Source organism: Genypterus blacodes, unplaced genomic scaffold, assembly GCF_046128005.1.
Source record: "Genypterus blacodes isolate CSIRO-AG114 ecotype Tasmania unplaced genomic scaffold, CSIRO-AGI_Gbla_v1 ptg000039l_1, whole genome shotgun sequence".
NCBI lineage: Eukaryota > Metazoa > Chordata > Actinopteri > Ophidiiformes > Ophidiidae > Genypterus > Genypterus blacodes.
The window spans coordinates 7,021,359-7,040,209 of record NW_027466852.1 but is presented as its reverse complement, the minus strand read 5'-3'; the positions used below and the strand labels follow the sequence as shown (position 1 = coordinate 7,040,209).

At 43.4% G+C, this 18,851-nt stretch overlaps 1 protein-coding gene across 1 annotated transcript in view; it reads right to left on the bottom strand.

Moving 5' to 3' along the window:
* Positions 1–18,792, bottom strand: part of gstcd (glutathione S-transferase, C-terminal domain containing) — a 38,110-nt gene extending 19,318 nt beyond the window's left edge. Inside the window, exons 1-5 of the mRNA XM_076147988.1 lie at positions 18,682–18,792; positions 18,095–18,522; positions 16,937–17,395; positions 15,548–15,808; positions 13,197–13,290 (exon numbers count right to left, since the gene is read on the bottom strand). Coding sequence (XP_076004103.1) covers positions 13,197–13,290; positions 15,548–15,808; positions 16,937–17,395; positions 18,095–18,511 — 1,231 coding nt within the window. The 5' untranslated portion in view covers positions 18,512–18,522; positions 18,682–18,792. The remainder of the gene's footprint in view (positions 1–13,196; positions 13,291–15,547; positions 15,809–16,936; positions 17,396–18,094; positions 18,523–18,681) is intronic.
* Between the last annotated feature and the right edge of the window lie 59 nt (positions 18,793–18,851).

Here is an 18,851-nt window from a genome sequence, read left to right as displayed (position 1 = left end):
TCATTTAACATAAACATTTTAAATCACACTTTTGGATCACTCTTTTATGTTTGGTTTGAGACACGACCATTTACTCTTATATTTAGCATAAAGTCTACCAATACTTAAAATCTAAGCAGCGTGGAAGTGGTGATGTTTATCAAAAGTAGTTTGCAACGTAAAACAGGTGAAGAAATAGTGAGGTTAGTGGACTAAGTAGAATTTCTATAGATTAGATCTATAGATAGATAGATTAGATCGTTTATCGTGGTTGGTGTTTTTTCCAGCCAATTTGAATTCCAGACGCAGCCTGAGCGAGTGACAGCCATGTACTCTTTACTGCCTATATGCACATCCCAAAGGACGCAGTGGTTATTAACAATACCCAGCTGTGGGTTTGGTGGATAAATGTGTGCACGCTCTGATTTTTGTCATATTTAGGAGGGGGAGGTTAGATCCACATTAACACATTACTATTATCAGCAGATACAAGGATACTCTGCTCAGTAAGTTGAGGCCAAAGACACATTTTTACATTTTTTATCATTACCCTCAATTTTACCAAGCTAATTTGCTAATTACAATTGCGAGTATTCTTCTTAAATTCAATGTTAAACCTTCCTATCCAAACAAATAAACAATGCATCAGCAGTAAAACAATAATAAAGTTTCAAGCCAACAGTTGAAAAGCAACATGAACATAATCCAAAAGATTATGTAGAAGTTAACATGAGGGATGTGAGGAGACATAAATAGAGACAGAAAATGGGCGGATGTAATTCGTTCACACTTTCAATTTCATTGTCAAACCACCAACCAGGGAAGACACAGTTCAAACAGTATTATCATATCAGATGTAATATTCAGAAGTCCCTGATTAAATTTTCCCCAGAACAGGCAACTCATTTTCTAGTAACTCCTTCCCTCTCCTTTCCAGTCCCAGCTATTGTATCACCCACATACATGTATTTGTTAAAGTGTGACTGAAGCCCCTTGTGAAATCAGGGCAGAGTGAGCAGTATTGCTACATGTGCAAAATGTTCAAACTCAATAATTCATTTTTCCTGTATGCAGTCCTCTGATTTACTGCAGCCTCGGCTCAGGCTTTCCATCGCCGTGACCACCTTAAGCAGAATCCTGCCTGGATCAGATAGTGGCAGCAATTATGTAGAAATATGCGTTACCTCAGGATCATGTTGGGCCCAAATGTTTGAAATCCTTAACCCTGCTAAAATTGAAAATAATCACACCGAGGTCTAAACTTGAAAAGGACAAGTGTCTGTCTTGATCATTCTGAACGACGCTGTAGATGTGTTTTGTACACTGGCTGCAGCCCATGACAACAGAGTGTTTTGAGGGCTTTCTGGTGCTAGGGAGAGGAGGGGAGTGCTAAATGACACGTTAAACATACAGTACCTTGAAAACATCACCTGTTAACACCTCACCGCTGCAGAGACACAGTGGGAAACCGTGCTAAACAATATTTACTTCACACACTCCTAACAACAGGTCTCTGTGCACAATATGTTTCCTTACTGTGACAGAAAGAGTACACACTCCCGTTGCATGCAAGGGTAATGCACAAGTTAACTGACAAATGATAAGGGAGCGAGGCTCTTATAGAGCTGCTCCTCAGTGCCTACTTAACAAGCTGCCTGAGAGCTAAGCAACAAAAATAAGCTGGATTACCAAGATTCTGGCAAATGTGTGTGTAGGGCGAGCTAGAGGCTAAAAAAAACAAGGTGCAACCTGCAATACGGCCTTGGTTTAGATTTAAAAAAAACATACACCTCAAAAGTTTTCTTTTAAATTTCAAGAAAAAGTTGAAACCCTGTCTACACTGTTTTTCAGAGCAAAGTTCTGCAACAAGGGGTAATAATGAGGAATATAAGGGATAATTGATGTGCAGTTTGAGTTAAAGGCACCTTCAACATCATTTTATGTGTCAGGACATTGGCAGTTGTCCCTGTTTTCGTGACTGGTCGCAGTATCTGGCTGGCAGTGATTTACTTTCACATTGGCAGGCGACTTAGAATATCTTCCCCCGGAATTTGAAATGGCTTGTTGGCACTTGGAAGACGCATGCGGCAGTGCAGGGAACGTTTGCGTTAAGCCATATGTTCTTCATTAGGGAAATCTATGGAGCAAACGAAGAACTGAATTTTGGCATATCCGTGCAGCGTGTTGACAGTAATCGACCACAAGAGAGGAAACTGAGTCACCGCCAGCGTCACAAATATTCCTACATCGCAATATGCAGGGGCAATCTGCACAGCTTGAGATTAGATACTTGGCTTGGTATATACTGTGTGATGGTATATGGAGAATTGTCGACTTGGTAGAAATCGTTCTATACTGTTCTTACTTGTTTCCGTTGGGTTGTGTGTAATCATGGATGTTGATGCAAAATGTACACTACGTAAAATTCCGTCCGACTTTTCTGACATGAATTTATCCGCTGCACACAAATATTAGTTACCGTATATCAATTGAATTTCTAGATTATTATGCAGTGGTTATATATTGTTGTCAGGACACACACACACACACACACACACACACACACACACACACACACACACACACAATACCAAATACAAGCATGTTCAGGTGGATTGATGTGGGGGTTTCATATTCACAATAATCACAAATTGTCAGAATAATATTTGCTCCCTAGCCGCAGTCGCTGAATCGTTCAAGTGTGTTTACCTAAGACTGTAATGACAAGAAAATAATAAGTAAGAAAAACAAACAAGAGCGGAGAAAAAAAACCCTCTGTCCATCCTTTAGCAGCTTTGGAATGTCTGTCAAAACACAGCTAGACATAGAGGTAGCTTGAGGCGAGAGGGCTATAATGAAGAAGCATGGTCCCTCCTGCAGGTCACAACACATAGCTAATTTGTCAGCACTGTGTTGTTTTTAAATGGACAAACTCACCAAAGTGGGATGTTAGTTTTGCTTGTGCAAAGACATCTTATCATCTATTACTCTTGAAACCACCAGGAATCCACCAGGAATCCTCAGACAGCCAATACTGTTCATGGTTTTGTGCATCCACCCAGTATTTTGACATTCAGCTGGTCAAATGAACTGTCATTGCTCGTAGCAAAGATGGGAGCCATTAGTGCCCCATCAATTCCTGAATCATGCAGCAGACAAACCCTCACCATATCAGCAAAGTGACATTACATTACATTACGATCATTAGGCAGACGCTTTTATCCAAAGTGACTTACATTACATACCACCCTTCGCAGAGGGGGGAGCAATTGAGTGTTTGGTGCCTTGCTCAGGGCTACCTCGGCAGGGACTCGAGCCGGCAACCCTCCGGTTCTCAAGCAGAAGCTCTACCCACTGAGCTACTGCCTCCACACCTGTGACACACTCTACAGCAAATTATACCAGAGAGGAAAGATGGGCAATAACCAACACACATCTTATTGAAAATGTTATTGATCTTTATCGCAACACACAGGAAGGAGAATGCCCAACACTGACACACTTATACAACATGTATTTTGGGACACACACGCTTTGCCATGGCCATGGACTTGCATGACAATGAAACTTGTCTGACATGAAAGAACGATTAATAGCTCCATTGAAAAAAAAAAACACTTCCAAAATGTTTTTGCAATCTGCTGGAAAGAATTACTATTGAACTGTGTCGAGGTCACAGTTAAAAGGAAAATCTCTCCCTTTGTGCAAAACTTTCTTCCAGCTTGTCAAGAACTAAAATCGACGCTTCGTTCATTTCAAATTGAAAGAGAGTGGAATCAGTCTGTCCCATTACTGAGAGTTTTTGCTGAGGGCAGATCAAATTGGGGCTCTTCTGTGAGGGTTGAAATGAACTGAACTGTGCTGATAATGAACAAGTGACCTGAGTTTGCCCACATGCTGACAAATCAGTAACTGTGGTCTACAAGGAGCAACTAAGACTCTGCTCAGTGTGTGGGGCCTGACAGAATTACTTTGAAGCTGAGACATAACGAGCTGCGCACAGCGGTGAGGCATCAGCACAGATCTTCTTCCCCGGCAACAAACAACCTCGCAAATGAATGTTTAGATATTAATGGAAAACACAAATGAGCTCTAATCCGATCGTAACACTCCGAGCGCTTCTCTCAGGCGACATTTGCTACCGTCTGTTCAGAGACAAGGACTCTGTTTGGAGAAATTAAGAAATATCTGTTTGTCAAATGCAAACACTAGATAATCAAAAAGCTGTGGCTGCGTACTCGTCAGTGTCAATTTCATGTAATAAGGCACCTTAATAAACAAACTGAGTGCATATAAAGTTTTGATTTGTTAGGCAGAGGGGCAGTTTGATGACAATCTTGGCTGTAACTTGATTTTCAATAAATAAATACAGAAAATGGGCTTCCTGGTGGATTTAGGACAAGACCTTGCAGCAGATTGCAAAGATTAAAAGGAAACTTGCAGATGTGATCACGGAGACATTTGCGGGAGTAGGTCAGCGATGAATCAATAAGGTGAAATCACAAGCATCACAAGCAACAACGAAGAAGAATCTGCCTACAAAATACCAGAAACTTCACTCAAATACAAGAAAATCCAATGGGAAGCTGCTGACAATTCTTTCTTCAGGGTACGCCTGAATTAAAATTCGACTGAAGATAAGTCTGCACAGTATTCCGTATAATTCCGCAGCCGGAGCTGTCGGAGTATAAAGCGGCACAACCTGGCATCTGCGGTTCGGCCACCTCTGTGAAGCTTTCAGCCCGGCTTTCAGTGTTGTATTTGGCCTTCACCTCACACTGCTAACTCAAGGATAAGTAAAGGCTGACTGGACTGCAGCCAGCTAAAGTCCCCACTCCTCCTCCTGCTGCTTCTCTTACAGAACAGAAACATTTACGGTTGAGGATGCTGGGGCCTCCCGCTGTTCGGCAAAATAAAGGGATTCTTCTTTCAGCTCTGTGTGAGTAGCACGGCGGCCCAATGTTTGAAAATCACAGTCTGACAGATGATTAGTGTTATCTGCGACACACCTTTCCGTGACGGCGGCGCTATATTGAAGCGTTTCCATATTATATCTGCGACGCACAGATATTCCCATTTAGGAAAGTGGGACACGAATCAAGGGATTGCGGATTGGCCATAGACACGATACAATATGTGCCCTTTTGGATAATTAGAGCAGGATTTCGATGAATCATTGTTCTTGTCTTAGCGAGCCACCTGCATTCAAAAAAATAAATAAAAAGCCCTTCATCGAGTTATTGTTCCTCCTCATTTCTAAAAGGCCACCTCGTGCTGCTGCCAAACTCCACAAACTCCGCGCAAACAGATTTGATGTGGAATTTGGACGGAGAGATACGAGTGTGTGTCACTGCGGATGCTTTAACTGCCAACATTTACAGCTGTGCGTCTCTCAGGAAGTCATTCGGATATGAGAATGTGATAGAGCAGAGCTGAGGAAGCTCTGGAGAGTTTTGAGAGGTGCCTCTTTGTTGGTCAAAGCACTCGATTCCATTCAGCAGCAGACAAAACACGCAGACAAAACACACTCTTACACACACACACACACATACACACACACAGAGAGGACAACTCACCCCTATCGCTCTGTAACACCATGAGGGTGTGTAACATGTGAGGGATGCAAAAACATATAGAAGTTTGATGAATGAGACGCACATGCCAAAAACAACAAACAGCATCTTTCTGAGCCATAATAGAGCTGCGCACTGGAGGGGGTCTGTCCCTTTGTGAGCGTGAACGCTGAAACAAAAGGCTCACACATCATTTATCACAGCATTAATACCAAACGTTTCCCCATAATAAGCCTACCACCTATGCTGACAAAGCAAAGAATTCCGGTGAGAACAAATTGTTCATGGCTGTGACGAATAAATACAGTAGGAGCATATATGAAGCCCAAACTTTCACCTAACACTCTGGTTTGTCAAAATAAAGTTGCTCATATTGTGACAAGTGTTGCTGGCGTCGTATTCCTCGTTCTTTAACGTGTCAAACGGTGAGTGAGAACGCATCACCTTGTGTTGGAGAAAAGTGAGGACGTGAAAGGGTTGGAAAAAGAATGAGAGATGCAGGTGTGTGTGTGTGTGTGTGTGTGTGTGTGTCTGTGTGTGTGTGTGTGTGGTTGTGTGTGTGTCTGTGCGTCTCAGTTGAAAGCAGGCAAGGCAAAGAGGGAAGAGAGAGAAACAACAAGTGCACAAATAACAGTGGAGGAAAAAGACAAGGACAAAAGAATGAATGTTCTGTAAAGTGTTACACTGACACATGAAACTGTTCCAAAAAAATCAACCAGTGCATCTTGTCAGAGCAAGAACACACTGGTAGATAATTTGGATGACTAGGTTAGTTTAAGACCTTTGTGGAGCATATTATGCATGACATCCCCGTGCAGTTTAGTCCAAAATGCAGCTACACAGCGCCGCGGTAACCGAGGCTCACTCATAAAGCTTCTGCTGCGTAACATAGTGCAGCAGTATCCTCACCTGATGCGCAAAAATAAATCCACACTTGCTATTCAATTGAACTTACGGTTGAGCATATACTGTGCGTGACGTTAATAAATCAAACTTGTGGGATGAATAGATTTAAAACCCGATTTCTGAATGATTGGTGTTAATGTGTGTGTGAAGATGAAGCTTACCGACGTGCAAATGAGTCAAAATGCCTTTTTCATCTGAGGTTTATGAATGAGGGAACATGGCTGCTGCTCTCTGCCCTTTCGGACGTGTTGAATCTGCTGCTGTGATTTACAGTGAAAGCCCAGATATCAAAGCTGCAGTGTTTTTCCCCCCGCTTTTAGCCTTCAGGTGTCATCTCCACACTCAAGATATATACAAGCAAGGCACTTAAGCTATCTGTGGGAAAAATGTGTCCCGATGGCAAAAAAAAATAAAAAACCTCCCAGCATAATAGAAGACTTGGTTTTACATTCCGCTTGTGGCTCGAAACACTAATCGACAATTAGTTAGGACGAAAAAAAACGAAAGTGCGTGAGAAACAACGATGTAATCCAAAACCCAATGAAAGCAGGATGAGGGCTGGGCAACTTGTACCCCCCCCCCCCCCCCCCCCCCCATTACCCTCACTGCAGTGCCTCACGAGAGATTATTGAGCAAAACCTCACAAAGGAGACAAATGAATATTCATGGTTTGACATTTGCGAGACGCTCGTCATGGAGGCAGCAAATGGCTCCGCATTTAAATGGGCACGGCTGAAACATCCCCGTAAATAGTCAAACTGCGGTTCCGCCCTCCTGGGAGTCTGGATGTGTTTGAACTCCAATTGTGGAAATAAAGTGCCAATTATCCCTCTAATTGGGAGTAACAAAGCAGGTTGCCTGTTGTGCTACGTCTCACGATTCCGCCGCATCTTTAAATCTGCAATTTAAAGGCTCCAATTAGTTCAATTAATTGAGAATGGAGAGGAGTGTGTGTGGACCTCTAAGCCCGAGAGCCTAAACCAAATGCCAGAACACAGTATAAGGAGATAACCCAGCCAACACCCAATAACATCGTTTTAGATCCCAGCTACACATTTATAGTTACCTCCAGACAAATGTGATATTTACTTTTAATAACGGGCACCTTACTTTTAATTACACATGCACAGACCTCTCGGCTTTCAAAGGTCATAAATAAGCGCCGTCTTCCTTGAGAGCTGCAAGCCACGACTGCTGCAGAGATCTGCTGTCTGACACGCACTGGATGTCAAAGGTCGAAAGCTGGTATGTCTGGCAATTTCCCTCTTTGGCCAGTGGGAATATCTAAATATGTAATGTTTCTCTGCAAGTCTGGAGTGAATAAAAGCTGTAAATTCGGTTCAAACGCTCTGCACTCACTCAGCGTGTTGGTATATTTCATTAATGATAAGCAATTGGGCTAAAAGAGATAAAATATGGTAAAATGAGCAAATTATTTTTTAATCTTGGGAAATAGGAGCGACTCCAAGGCATGAGGAGCTCTTAACTGCGTGAGTGGAGGATGATATTTATATGCATGATAAGAGAAACACAGGAATAGAGCCGCCATATGCACATATTTAAGGTAATTGCGCATCTGTTCAGGTGTTCCACACAAAAACAAGTTGCACTCTTCAGATATCTCCATAAATACGGAAAAACATATCCAACCATTTAGTCAGCTTTAGTCAGTCAATTTTTCATTACTAATAAACTGTCAGACTGAATGTCCTGAAGTCTTGAAAGCAGAGGAGGGAAACGCTGAGACACCTACTGAATTTGTTGTGGTTCAGAAAGGAGAGAGAATGGCGTCATGTAGTCCTAATTGGAAATGTTGAGATAAAACGACACACATCAGAGAAAGAAAGACAACATTGATAATTTTAAGGTTCATATCTTCATTTAATATACAAAGACTTAGAAAGACTGACTGTTTTTTCTGCCTAGAACAGCCTTCAAATCCTCCAGTTTGGCATTTAGGTTTACATCATATTAAATAGAATTTGCCGTAGAAGCACAACACCGATGGGTAAAAATCACTCCGCAACCTTTCGGTGGGGCCACCAAGGGTATTTGTCTGCTAACACGAGTCAGATAACGGCAAGTACGAGTATCTGACAGGCAGAGACACTTTACCTCCTCAATTATCTTGCACAAATGCCTCAACTTTGACCTTTACCCTCGTCATTTATCTGCACTCACGAACCCACAGAAACTCACGCCGCTGCAGGAAAAGCGCAGCGAGACTGACAGCAATTATCTGCAGACTAAGCTGCGGTGTTCATATGCAGGCCAACAGCTAAACAGATCAGTGGCTGAGCCCACTGTGCATCTCTCAGCACAGCCCGATTCAACCTGACAACAGACAAGGAGAAACAGCAATGCACACGGGCTCTCCGGCTCAGATGGAGGCTGAAGTGAAGTGCACAGGCAAATCAGGGGAGTCTAGTTCGTGCTCAGAGTTTAGCGAGGCAGGAGTTTTCCCACAAAATGTATTAAACAAACCCAGTTTCTACCCAAGCTGTAATGGATTTCATGCACTGGGTCGCATTAAAATCCAGTAAGGAACACTGCAGGCATATTATATTATCACTGCTTCATTTTAGAAAGGCTTTCATGTCAGTATGAATAAGAGCCGAAATTTATTTTAGGGACTGTATTTTACTGCATCTCCAATGAAGCTAATCTTGATTTAGAGAAGAAGTTTTAGTTGTTTTCTTTGCATCAAGCCTATGAATGGAAATTCAACATGGTTTGGAAATGAGTACAGCTCATTGTTGCTCCTAAAACGGTCTTTGTCATATGATGACACTATAAAATACTCTACATACACCACTAAGGGGAATAATACAGAGTTGTTATTTCTAATGATGTCCAAAAATACTTTATTATAAGTGATAACTAACAGGAGAAAATAAAAACACCCGTAGCCATGTAGCATATTTTAAAGAATGAGAAAGCAGAAAGAAACTGAACTTTACTCTCAGGGCAAAGTCAATATCTGTCCTAGGAGTTTTTTCAAATCTATGCAAGTATAAATACATAATACTCATACAGTACATAAATGACACTCAGCTTTGATAGTCTTCCAAGTTCGATAGCAGTGGAAAAACTATACTTGAGGGGATTTTTACACCCACTTCCGACACAAAGACGAAGGACATATCCACCTACACCATAATTCACCCGCTCCTATTAAACAACTTTGATGCATCTCACAGGCAGGGTCCACTCAGTCCCGAAACCCTCACGAGCAGCACGGCTATCTGCTCAGTGAAACACGACAGATGTTTAACCACTCATTAGACCTGTGCACCGGGTGAGAAACGAGCAGAGAGCATCGGAAAGCGTGGGCCCAGGCTGCTGCTCGGTCCCGCAGACATACTGGGATATGAGCCAAAGGAGGATGTGGATGAGGGAGGATGTCTGAGAGGGTGTGGGAAGTGTGGACCAGAAGCCTCGCTCACACACAGCCTGCACACACTGTGAAGACGCTGCGTGTCTGCTATTTTATGTTACATTGCAAACTCATTACACTTGCCAGGGCCCATTTGATTGCGAGTGCACTTTTTTTAAAAAGGGAAAGCTCCGTCATTTCAGTAAATACGCTCGTTTGCGTCCTACTGAGACAAAGATGAGAAAAATCTATATTTTCAATTTCATCAGAATCAACAACAGACCTGTGTTATTTACACTGCCTACGTGTCTGTTGTCTATTTAAACACATGAAGACACGGTTATTGGGTAGTTTGCTTTCACGCTGAAACTATTTACTGAACAAATGCTGCATGCACTGACTGTTTGCAGCATATCCCACATTCTAAATTACATTTACAGCATCTGTCGCCATTGTTGCTCTGAGTAATCAAGTGACTGTATCCCCCAGCATTTTGGAGCTGTGGGAAGGTTTGAGGCTCTGAGGCTCTCTGTTAGCCTCCAGAGCTTGTGCAAAGACGAGCCAACTTTTATATTTGAGAGTGAACTAATATCTGGGATAGCTTACAGTTGAAGTATACAATTTATTGTCAAAAATGACAGACAGAGGTGATAAAAGGACTAAGCTTCTTTCCATTTCTACCAAAAACTTTTTTTTCAAGAAACGACTTGGATTAGGGTGGGGATTTTGTGAAATCTTAATCTTATCAGCGCTTGCACTAGTGACACGGAGACAAAGACGAATGGAGACAGTTTTCACCTGAGCAGGTCAACCTTCTGTCATACTCCCGTAACCTAAGACAAGACGTGAGAACTCATCTGCTCTCCTTGTACCAAAACAACCCTGGAGGACGTAACAGCAACACGTCTCAAGCATGACAACTATGTGGTTTCCTCACCAGCCTCCCCCTCTTGTTATGCTTCTTTATCTACTCTACCCCTCCCTGCCCTCCACTTGTTTTCTCCCGATAACCCTCATCTCATCGCTGTCACACCCTCTGTCATGCCACTCCCCCCCTTGCCCTTTTACGCGCCACCTCCCCCCCCTCTGCTGCTTAGGTGAAGCGTTGGAGACATGAAGTTAGCCGTGGCGCACAATGGCCCCAGTATTCACATTTTAGCAGGGTAGCCGTTTACAGATACGGAGCGAAAACATAAACAGCAAGCGTGTACAGAGGTCCCTTTGTTTCCTCTGTACATTGTGCATACCTCAGAGTCGTGTAGGATTTGTTACCAGTGGATGCAAAATTGTTGGGCGGACATGAACCCTAACGTGGAAACGAAAAAGGGATTTTTCAATTTGCACGAGTGTGTGTACTGTATATGTCCTTGTGTGACAGATAACAGGATGACCCGTGCCATATTGCATATTGCATATACATATACATATGAAACATCCTTCAGAGAGGTTTATGTGATCTGCCGGTGTGGGAAAATATACGGCTGCATAAGGGGGAAAGTGCAGCAATTTTCCGTGCCGGCGTAGGCGTATGTGCAGTCATTTGTGTGTACTGTAAGTGCAATGGATTGGGGAGACCACACGCTGGAGTCCAGGACAAATGGGCTGCTTCTCATGTCTGCTCCACTTTAATTACCACAATAGACGAAACGCGGAGGCTACCTACCTACCGACATAACACCGCCAAAGCAGATATCAACAGCGCCGTTTATCATGCAAAGTGTTTTGGGGAAAAGTGGGACAGCTTCGGATCTCGGCCCTCTCTGCGATCCGCACAACTTTACAGACGCAGCGTCAACAACAGCGCTTCTGGATGTCCGTGGGGGTTTCTTTAGCAATAAATGCTGTAAACTATAGAAACAAACAAACAATTATCGGTAGGTTCGAGTATAATTGACAACATGCAAAGCAACTGGTAGTAAAGTTGCGTGAACGCCTGTGAGCAGGGAGGAAGCTGAATTTATAGAATCGTGTACATCTAAATAAAGGAATATCACTCTGGTTGTGCGTGAAATTAGTGGGGGAATTAACTTCTGAAGCCTGTCACAATTTTCCATTAAAGTGCAAGAAGAAATCACTTTACAAACTACAACCGAAAGGACCATGGGGATTAGCTTAGAATAAAGGCCTTCATCACCCACTGATACATTATGCCGCCTATCAACATCTAATTACCAAAGCAATGTAACTAATTATACACATTACATTCATTTTAATGTTTAATTACAAAATACAAGCTTCTGGCTGAAAAAAAAGAGACTCATTGCCATTACTGTGCACTAGCGTAGCAACTACGCTAAGCTACATAACACCTAATCACCTATTAACTACCTACATTGTTAGAGTCTATTAACAATAACACTTTAATTGCTTATATTCCATTAAAAGTGAATGGGACGTCTTTTAGGATATTTCCAGTTTGCAAATCTGACATATTGAAGGCAATGCTAGTTTGTAGTGACAAAGCTGTAGTGACACAGAGTAGCTCGGCAGCAGCAAACACGCTAGTTTGGCTGGATAACCGGTTCGTTATCAAGTTCAACGCTACAAAATAACAATATGCAGTCAGAATTGCACATTACAGAGAGTCGTATAAAATTATATATTCATATTATGTGTCTGCCTCAATGTCTTGCCTCCCAACAACAAAGACGTGTAACAGCTGCTCCAATGCATGAACGCACAGCCATACAGTAACGCTGCCATCTTACTAATAAGACGCACAAGTCGAAGAAGGCCACGGAGACAGACAAACACATTTCTCATCCACCGGCAGCACCTGAGGCAGCAATCAACAGCCCCTTCCACTGCCTATTAGACTCTCCCTGCAATCAGTTTCCACTTAGACGCGTGCACCCAGATTCCCCATTAGACAGTTTTTCATGTGCCTCGTCTTTGTCACAGAAGTCTTTCGCGCTTTCACAGTACACTAGTTGGGTAACACATCAAGATAAGGCACTTTAAATTTCATTAGAGGCACTCATGGGAAAGCTCATCCAAGCGAGGCTGAAATGAAAGCTCTGCTATGTGTCAGCGGCTCACATATTTCTTCTGGGAGGGTGGCAAGTTGCCGCTGAAATTCACCAGGCCACAAAATGTTTATGCACATTCCATGCGCTTGGTCGAACATATCAACAAAGAAAGACGCAGGGAGGGAGGTAAAGGCATACAGGTGGGGGGGCAGGAGGATGTGAATAAAGAGATAAAGTGATGAAAAATAAGCAAAAACGAAGGAAGGAAGATAGGTTGAACAGGAAATTTAAAAAAAAAACGATGGCAAAGGAGCAGAGAGAAGAGCAGAAGGGCAAAGGGGGCAAGAGGAAAGTGGAGGATGCAAAGAGGAGGAGGCAGGGATTGGACTTTACCTTCAGTGGGATTGATAGCTGCTGGTAAGTTGTCCCAGGGGAGGGTCCAGTCAGGGCAGGGATGAGGGGAGAAGACTGCCTCGATGCCATTTTCCTAGGAGAAGGAACACGCACACACACAGAGAGACGCACAAATACTCAGGTTACCATAGAAACTCCTCGCCAGGCTCCAGGTTCTGTGGTCCAAACGTTTGTAATGGAGCCATTTTTAAAGAGAACCACCCCTGAAACAAGCTCTTTGTTACTTTGCTAACATTGATCTGAAACTACACCGAAGGGAAAACATGCGCACACACACACACACACACACACACAAACTGGGCTTATTACCCACTCAAAGGAGGACAAATGTTTCAGAAGTGAACCACATACGGCAACACGTCCCACAAACGTCAGAGAGCAAGTGTAGGAAATTGAGGCAGACAGAGTGAATGTCTTCATTTTTCCGAGCACGTCACATCTGCTTTTCACGTGATAAGAGGGCATGAATAGCATATAGAAGAAAAAGAGAAAGAAAAGAAAGACTTTGAGCGTTATTATTCTCAAACTAATTGTAATAAAATGAAATGTGCGATATGGCAGCTTTTAGGAAAAATGTACAGGCGCTTCCCAAATATAGCTACCAACCATAGACACTAATTAATCCCAATGACCTTACCTCATGCTTAAAGTTTTGAAAAAAAAAGATCCTTCACTGACTAAATATATCGATAACATGCCAGATAGAACCCTTGTCATACTGAAATAAGCATTTTGAAACCTCATCCACTGGTTTAATCTTTGGTTTCAGGGGTAGACGATATGTTTACCTTTGGATCATGGATGGTGCCTTTAAAGCTTGTTGCGCAGACAGTGTGAACGGCGGCGGGCATGGGTGTGTGTTCAGTGAAGTGAAGAACGAGCCAGAGTTTACGAGCTACTTCCACTGAGCTATTCTGGATAGCGTGGAGAGACGAGACCGGTGCCTCTGGTTAGCAGCAGTGAAGGATCGCATGTCACACAGTTACATGGCAGAGTTCTCTGTCTCTAACGTGCTGGCCCCAGGACACACACACACACACATACACACACACATGAGGACCATACACTCAGACACCTCGGCCAGCCAACACAACAGCTGCACTGCAGACAAGATGCTGGCGACATGCAGCCATCTTTCTAATCCCTCTAGGGAATGAAAGAATGGTGGTCATTGTGTGTGTGTGTATGTGTGTGTATATTCCTCTTCCTGTTAATGTCTGAATACAGCCTGGCATGAACATTTTAATTTGCGCGCACTGCCTAAGTTTCATCTGGCAGCCTGGTACATTTATAACACATGGCACAACCTCACTGGTGCTCTTCCTCACTCGCTCTCCAGTTTTACTGCTCAGTCCCTTTCCTCTCTTTGCATTACCGAATACCAGGTTTTATGGACAGTTAGCCGGCAGGAAATCACATATTTATCTTTGCCGAATGTGCAGAGCACCCAGGCCAAGAGAACAGTGGGAGGGCCGAGTTGTGAGTGGTTAGTCAGGGCTGAGGAGACAGTTTGCCTTTGAACAGCTGGGCCTGCTCGTCTCCTGCTGGAAAATCTCATCCTAAATGTTGCAGCGACAACATTTGGTGTGCTGTGCAGCAAAGGCAGCGATAAATGTGTGTGGCTTTGTATCTGCGCACTGCCAATGCTTCCTATGGGAGCTGTATATTAAGAGTGCGCTGTCTTCACTCTTTAACACTTAAAATTTCTGCTATTACTATGGGCTACTTACCCTGGCTATTAAACTTTATTTTGTTTTGGATTGGATTCGCTGTTTTTATTGCACCTGGGATGAAGATAAGCTAAATGTGCATTGTCTGCACTATTGCATTAAATGGCAAAAGGGTCCACTGGGATTACCAAAGTGTGTATTCAATAAAACACTCGGGGAAGTGAAATACTCAATATGCTGTTAAGAACAGTCTGTGTTTTGTTTGTTTGTCTTGACTCAGAAATGCATTGTGAATGTCGTACCTAAACATTTGTGCCAGGAAACCAATTCATGAAGATGGACATTTTGAAGCCTGTGAAAGGTCCATTTAGATTTTAGTTTGCCACTGAAAGCACATAAAATCAAATCACTGGCAGAAAGACAAAGAATTTGACAATTAAGAAAGCCAAAACATTAACTTAAAGCGCCACTCTTGAAGGCACAATCGGTGGAAAATAGAAGCGCGAAATTACAGGGATAATAGATAACAACTAGTTGGACCCCCCAAACCCTCAATCAGTGTTCTACAGGGACAGTGGGAGACAGCTCTGTTAAAGGCAAATGCATATAGAGAGCACAGAAAGAGAGAATATGCTGGAAAATAGGTCAATATTCATTTACTTGTAGTTTAGTCATTGTGGGTCTGGGGCCACCAACAAAAGGCAGCTGTGTGGTCGTCTCCAGGTTTTCCTGCTCCTCTACTTGGCTGCTTGGGACAGCCTCTTCTGACAGCCTGGACGAGGGAGCTTGCAGGGTGGACAGAGTCATCCCGCAGGATTTGGCTGCCCGAAGAACCCCAGGTACCTCCTGGACACGACTGTACCACCGCAGCAGGAGGGGAAGCTGGACTAAAGCACTCGTGGTGTGTGTGTGGAGGGAACGCTGTTGAGAACAACAGCAGAACAAGAGGAATTAGGGGAAAGAAAAGCAATGAGATATTGATTAAGTGACTCATCAGACATGTCATATCCACTGAAGCAAGATGTTTTTCTGCCGTTTCCAGCAGAATGAGTATTTGCTCATTACAGTGGCAGACAGACACACAGGAGAGGCTGTCACAAAAACACTGAAATGGTGTTGAAACAATGGGGATGGGAAAGGCAGACACATGGTGAGAGGACACTATGGGAAGAGAGGGAGGGAAGGGACAGTCTGCAGCAACTGTGAGAGCATCCGTCCTGATGGCATGTGCATGCGGACAGTGAAGCCCGTTAAGAGGAGACACGCTAGGCTGAGTGTGAAACTGGAAACCACTGGAGCACAGCTGACTACTAAAAGCCTCATTGTGAGAACTTCAGTTTTTTCCCACAGTCGAGGAATCGTTGGAGACGGTTCAGGGGTGAAAGAGAGGTTGAGACCCACTTTACTGCATGACAGTGCAGCAATACTGATCAATAACAATACAGTATTAAACTCAAGAGCCGTGAACCACTCTGCTCTCCACTGCTGTTACTTTAAAGGCTGCCACTAACTCTCTTCTGGTCAAATAAATACTCAAGTAATGTCAGTTAACTTTTTAAGTCTTGCCAAAAAAAACATCTTTGAAGTTTTAAGGTCAACTTAAAAGCCTGCATCTTGTCGGTGGCAGAGAGAAATTCACTCCCAATATAAAGTAATTGAAATGCATTTGAACTTGCTTCATTGAGCGGTGCCATAAACTGTTATCACCCGTTACCAGGCTGCAGACCACCTTGGAGAGGGAAAGCGCTTCCTCTGATGCAGTGATTCTTCTTGACTCAACTTTTTGCCTGACTGGATTTGAAAAGAAATGGGTGTACTGCCCGCTCACCTGGAAAAGAATGTTACAACAATAACAATGCGACATGCATAATTTGACGGTTCATCACAATAAAAAAACAGTCACCATGGAGAAGCCAGTAAATACACTTAGTAGGGCTTCTTGTAGCCTGAATGGCATGGCCTATATGAGGTCACATCAAGTGCGCCACTCTTTATGTTAACATACTTCTCACGCACATGTAAACAAAGGATGCAGGTTTTGGCACTCACCAGGTACTGATATATGCATGGCAGCAGGACCACATCAGTCAGAGTGAAGTACAAGCCCTCAGCAAACACATGCTCCAGATGAGGCAGGTCCGTAGTCTTCACTTTCCTGATCTCAGACTTCTCCCTGGTGGACAAAGCTGGAACTGCACCCACAGACATCTTGGCCAGAGCAGCGCTGACCTCAAGTCTGTCACTCGCCTCAGGAAACGGCCCAGGTTGGGCTTCAGCTTCCTGATTTGCTTGACCTTCAGAAGACTCACTGTTCTTCTTCTCTCTCTGTTGCTGAAGTTTCTGTCTTCGTATTTTGTCGTCATTGTGGACTTTCACGGGCTCCCCGAGCTTTTTCTCCAAGTGCAGGATGGAGTGAGGAAGCTGCAGGTGCTGATTAGTGGGATTTTGGAGGTGTCCTTCAACAGCAGAGGGGATGCCAATTTCACACTGTCTTGTCCACTGGCTCACCTGATAGCAAGCAAAGAGGTTGTGTCAGAATACGTTTGAGGGCAAACGGTGATTTGTGAAAGCTCCTGGAAGTGAGAGTGATGGTGATGAATCATGTTCCTCAATATGAACATTTGAATTGAAGTTAATGTGCATGACGTGACATGACTCTCGTAATTGGCAGTAAATAGAATCATATATTAATTTAGTGATTCAGGTGCTGTCTCTTTAGACTGCTAAGAGTTCTAAGCCTCCAAGTCAGAGATGTTTCTGTTATTTATTTTTACATAATCTAGTTCAGCCAAATATGCTGGAGGGATTGTTTGTCCCTGTTTTTGTTCCCAGCTGTCCAAAAAAAAACAATTCTCCAAAACTAATATGACCCCATCACCTGAAGCAAAATGGGTTCCACTCAAAGTCTTCTTTTTTTAGAAGAGGTGAAAGACTGCAGGGTAATTAAATCAGTATATTATGGTGTTCAAAGCCACAGTCACAGACGCAGCCAGCAAACACTGTATGGACACATTGTTTGTCCATCTTGTGGAAATTACAGAGCCTTGGGAAGCTCTGGAACATGTAAATTGTAATCGCTTAGATTAGACTCGAATGAATGCAGTTGATGTCCAAAACAAACCAAGACTGTGTATTTCATAGGACTACGACCAAACCACAACATCCCCACAAATCACATTAGATTATTAACTTGTATTATTGGCTAACCTCGGCACAGGCCTTCAGACAGGTCTTCTTGAAGCCCAGCAGTGCCAGAGCGTCCGTCCTGCTGGGGTCAGCCTGAGTGGTCTCATTAATGATGTGTCTTAGAACCACAGCCAGTCCAGCCCTGCAGAACATCCCAGTCTGATCCAGTATAGCTGGGAGCCTGCAACCCCTCACCAGCTGGGGCAGGTCCTCCAGCTGAATATCAGAGATATCTAGAAACTCTGGCAGCTGATCCCTCAGCAGCTGGGAGTTGTTAGGTTCGGTCAACACCAGGAAGACTTGGAAAGACTTGCACTCGCAGTAGGACAACAGAAACAGGACAGTGGACGTGTGTAGAGGGAGACGAGCTTCCTCATTCCGGGAGCAAACTTCTAAATAAAGAGACTGCCGGTGCCGCTTCACGTCTGTGTGCTTCATGCTTAACTGTGCTAAAGGGTAAACAAATACATGGTAGACAACTTAGCATGTGGATATGAGGGTGACTGTCAGCACATCGCATATAATGGTATATTCTGAATTGTGCCAGCTAGGACTTAACATAGTTAAAATACGACCTGTGGACTAAAACATCATTCTCAGATACTTACAGCCACTGTTGTTGTGCGATCACACGAGCCGGCAGTTACTATACTACACGTTGTTAGGTGAATTTTCAAATCGTAGGTTTGTACCGGGCAACGTCAACGCCACTTCCTGTTTGGCTGAGCAGAGCCCGCCGACCAAGCGTGTGCTTGACTCATGAATATTCATTATCACC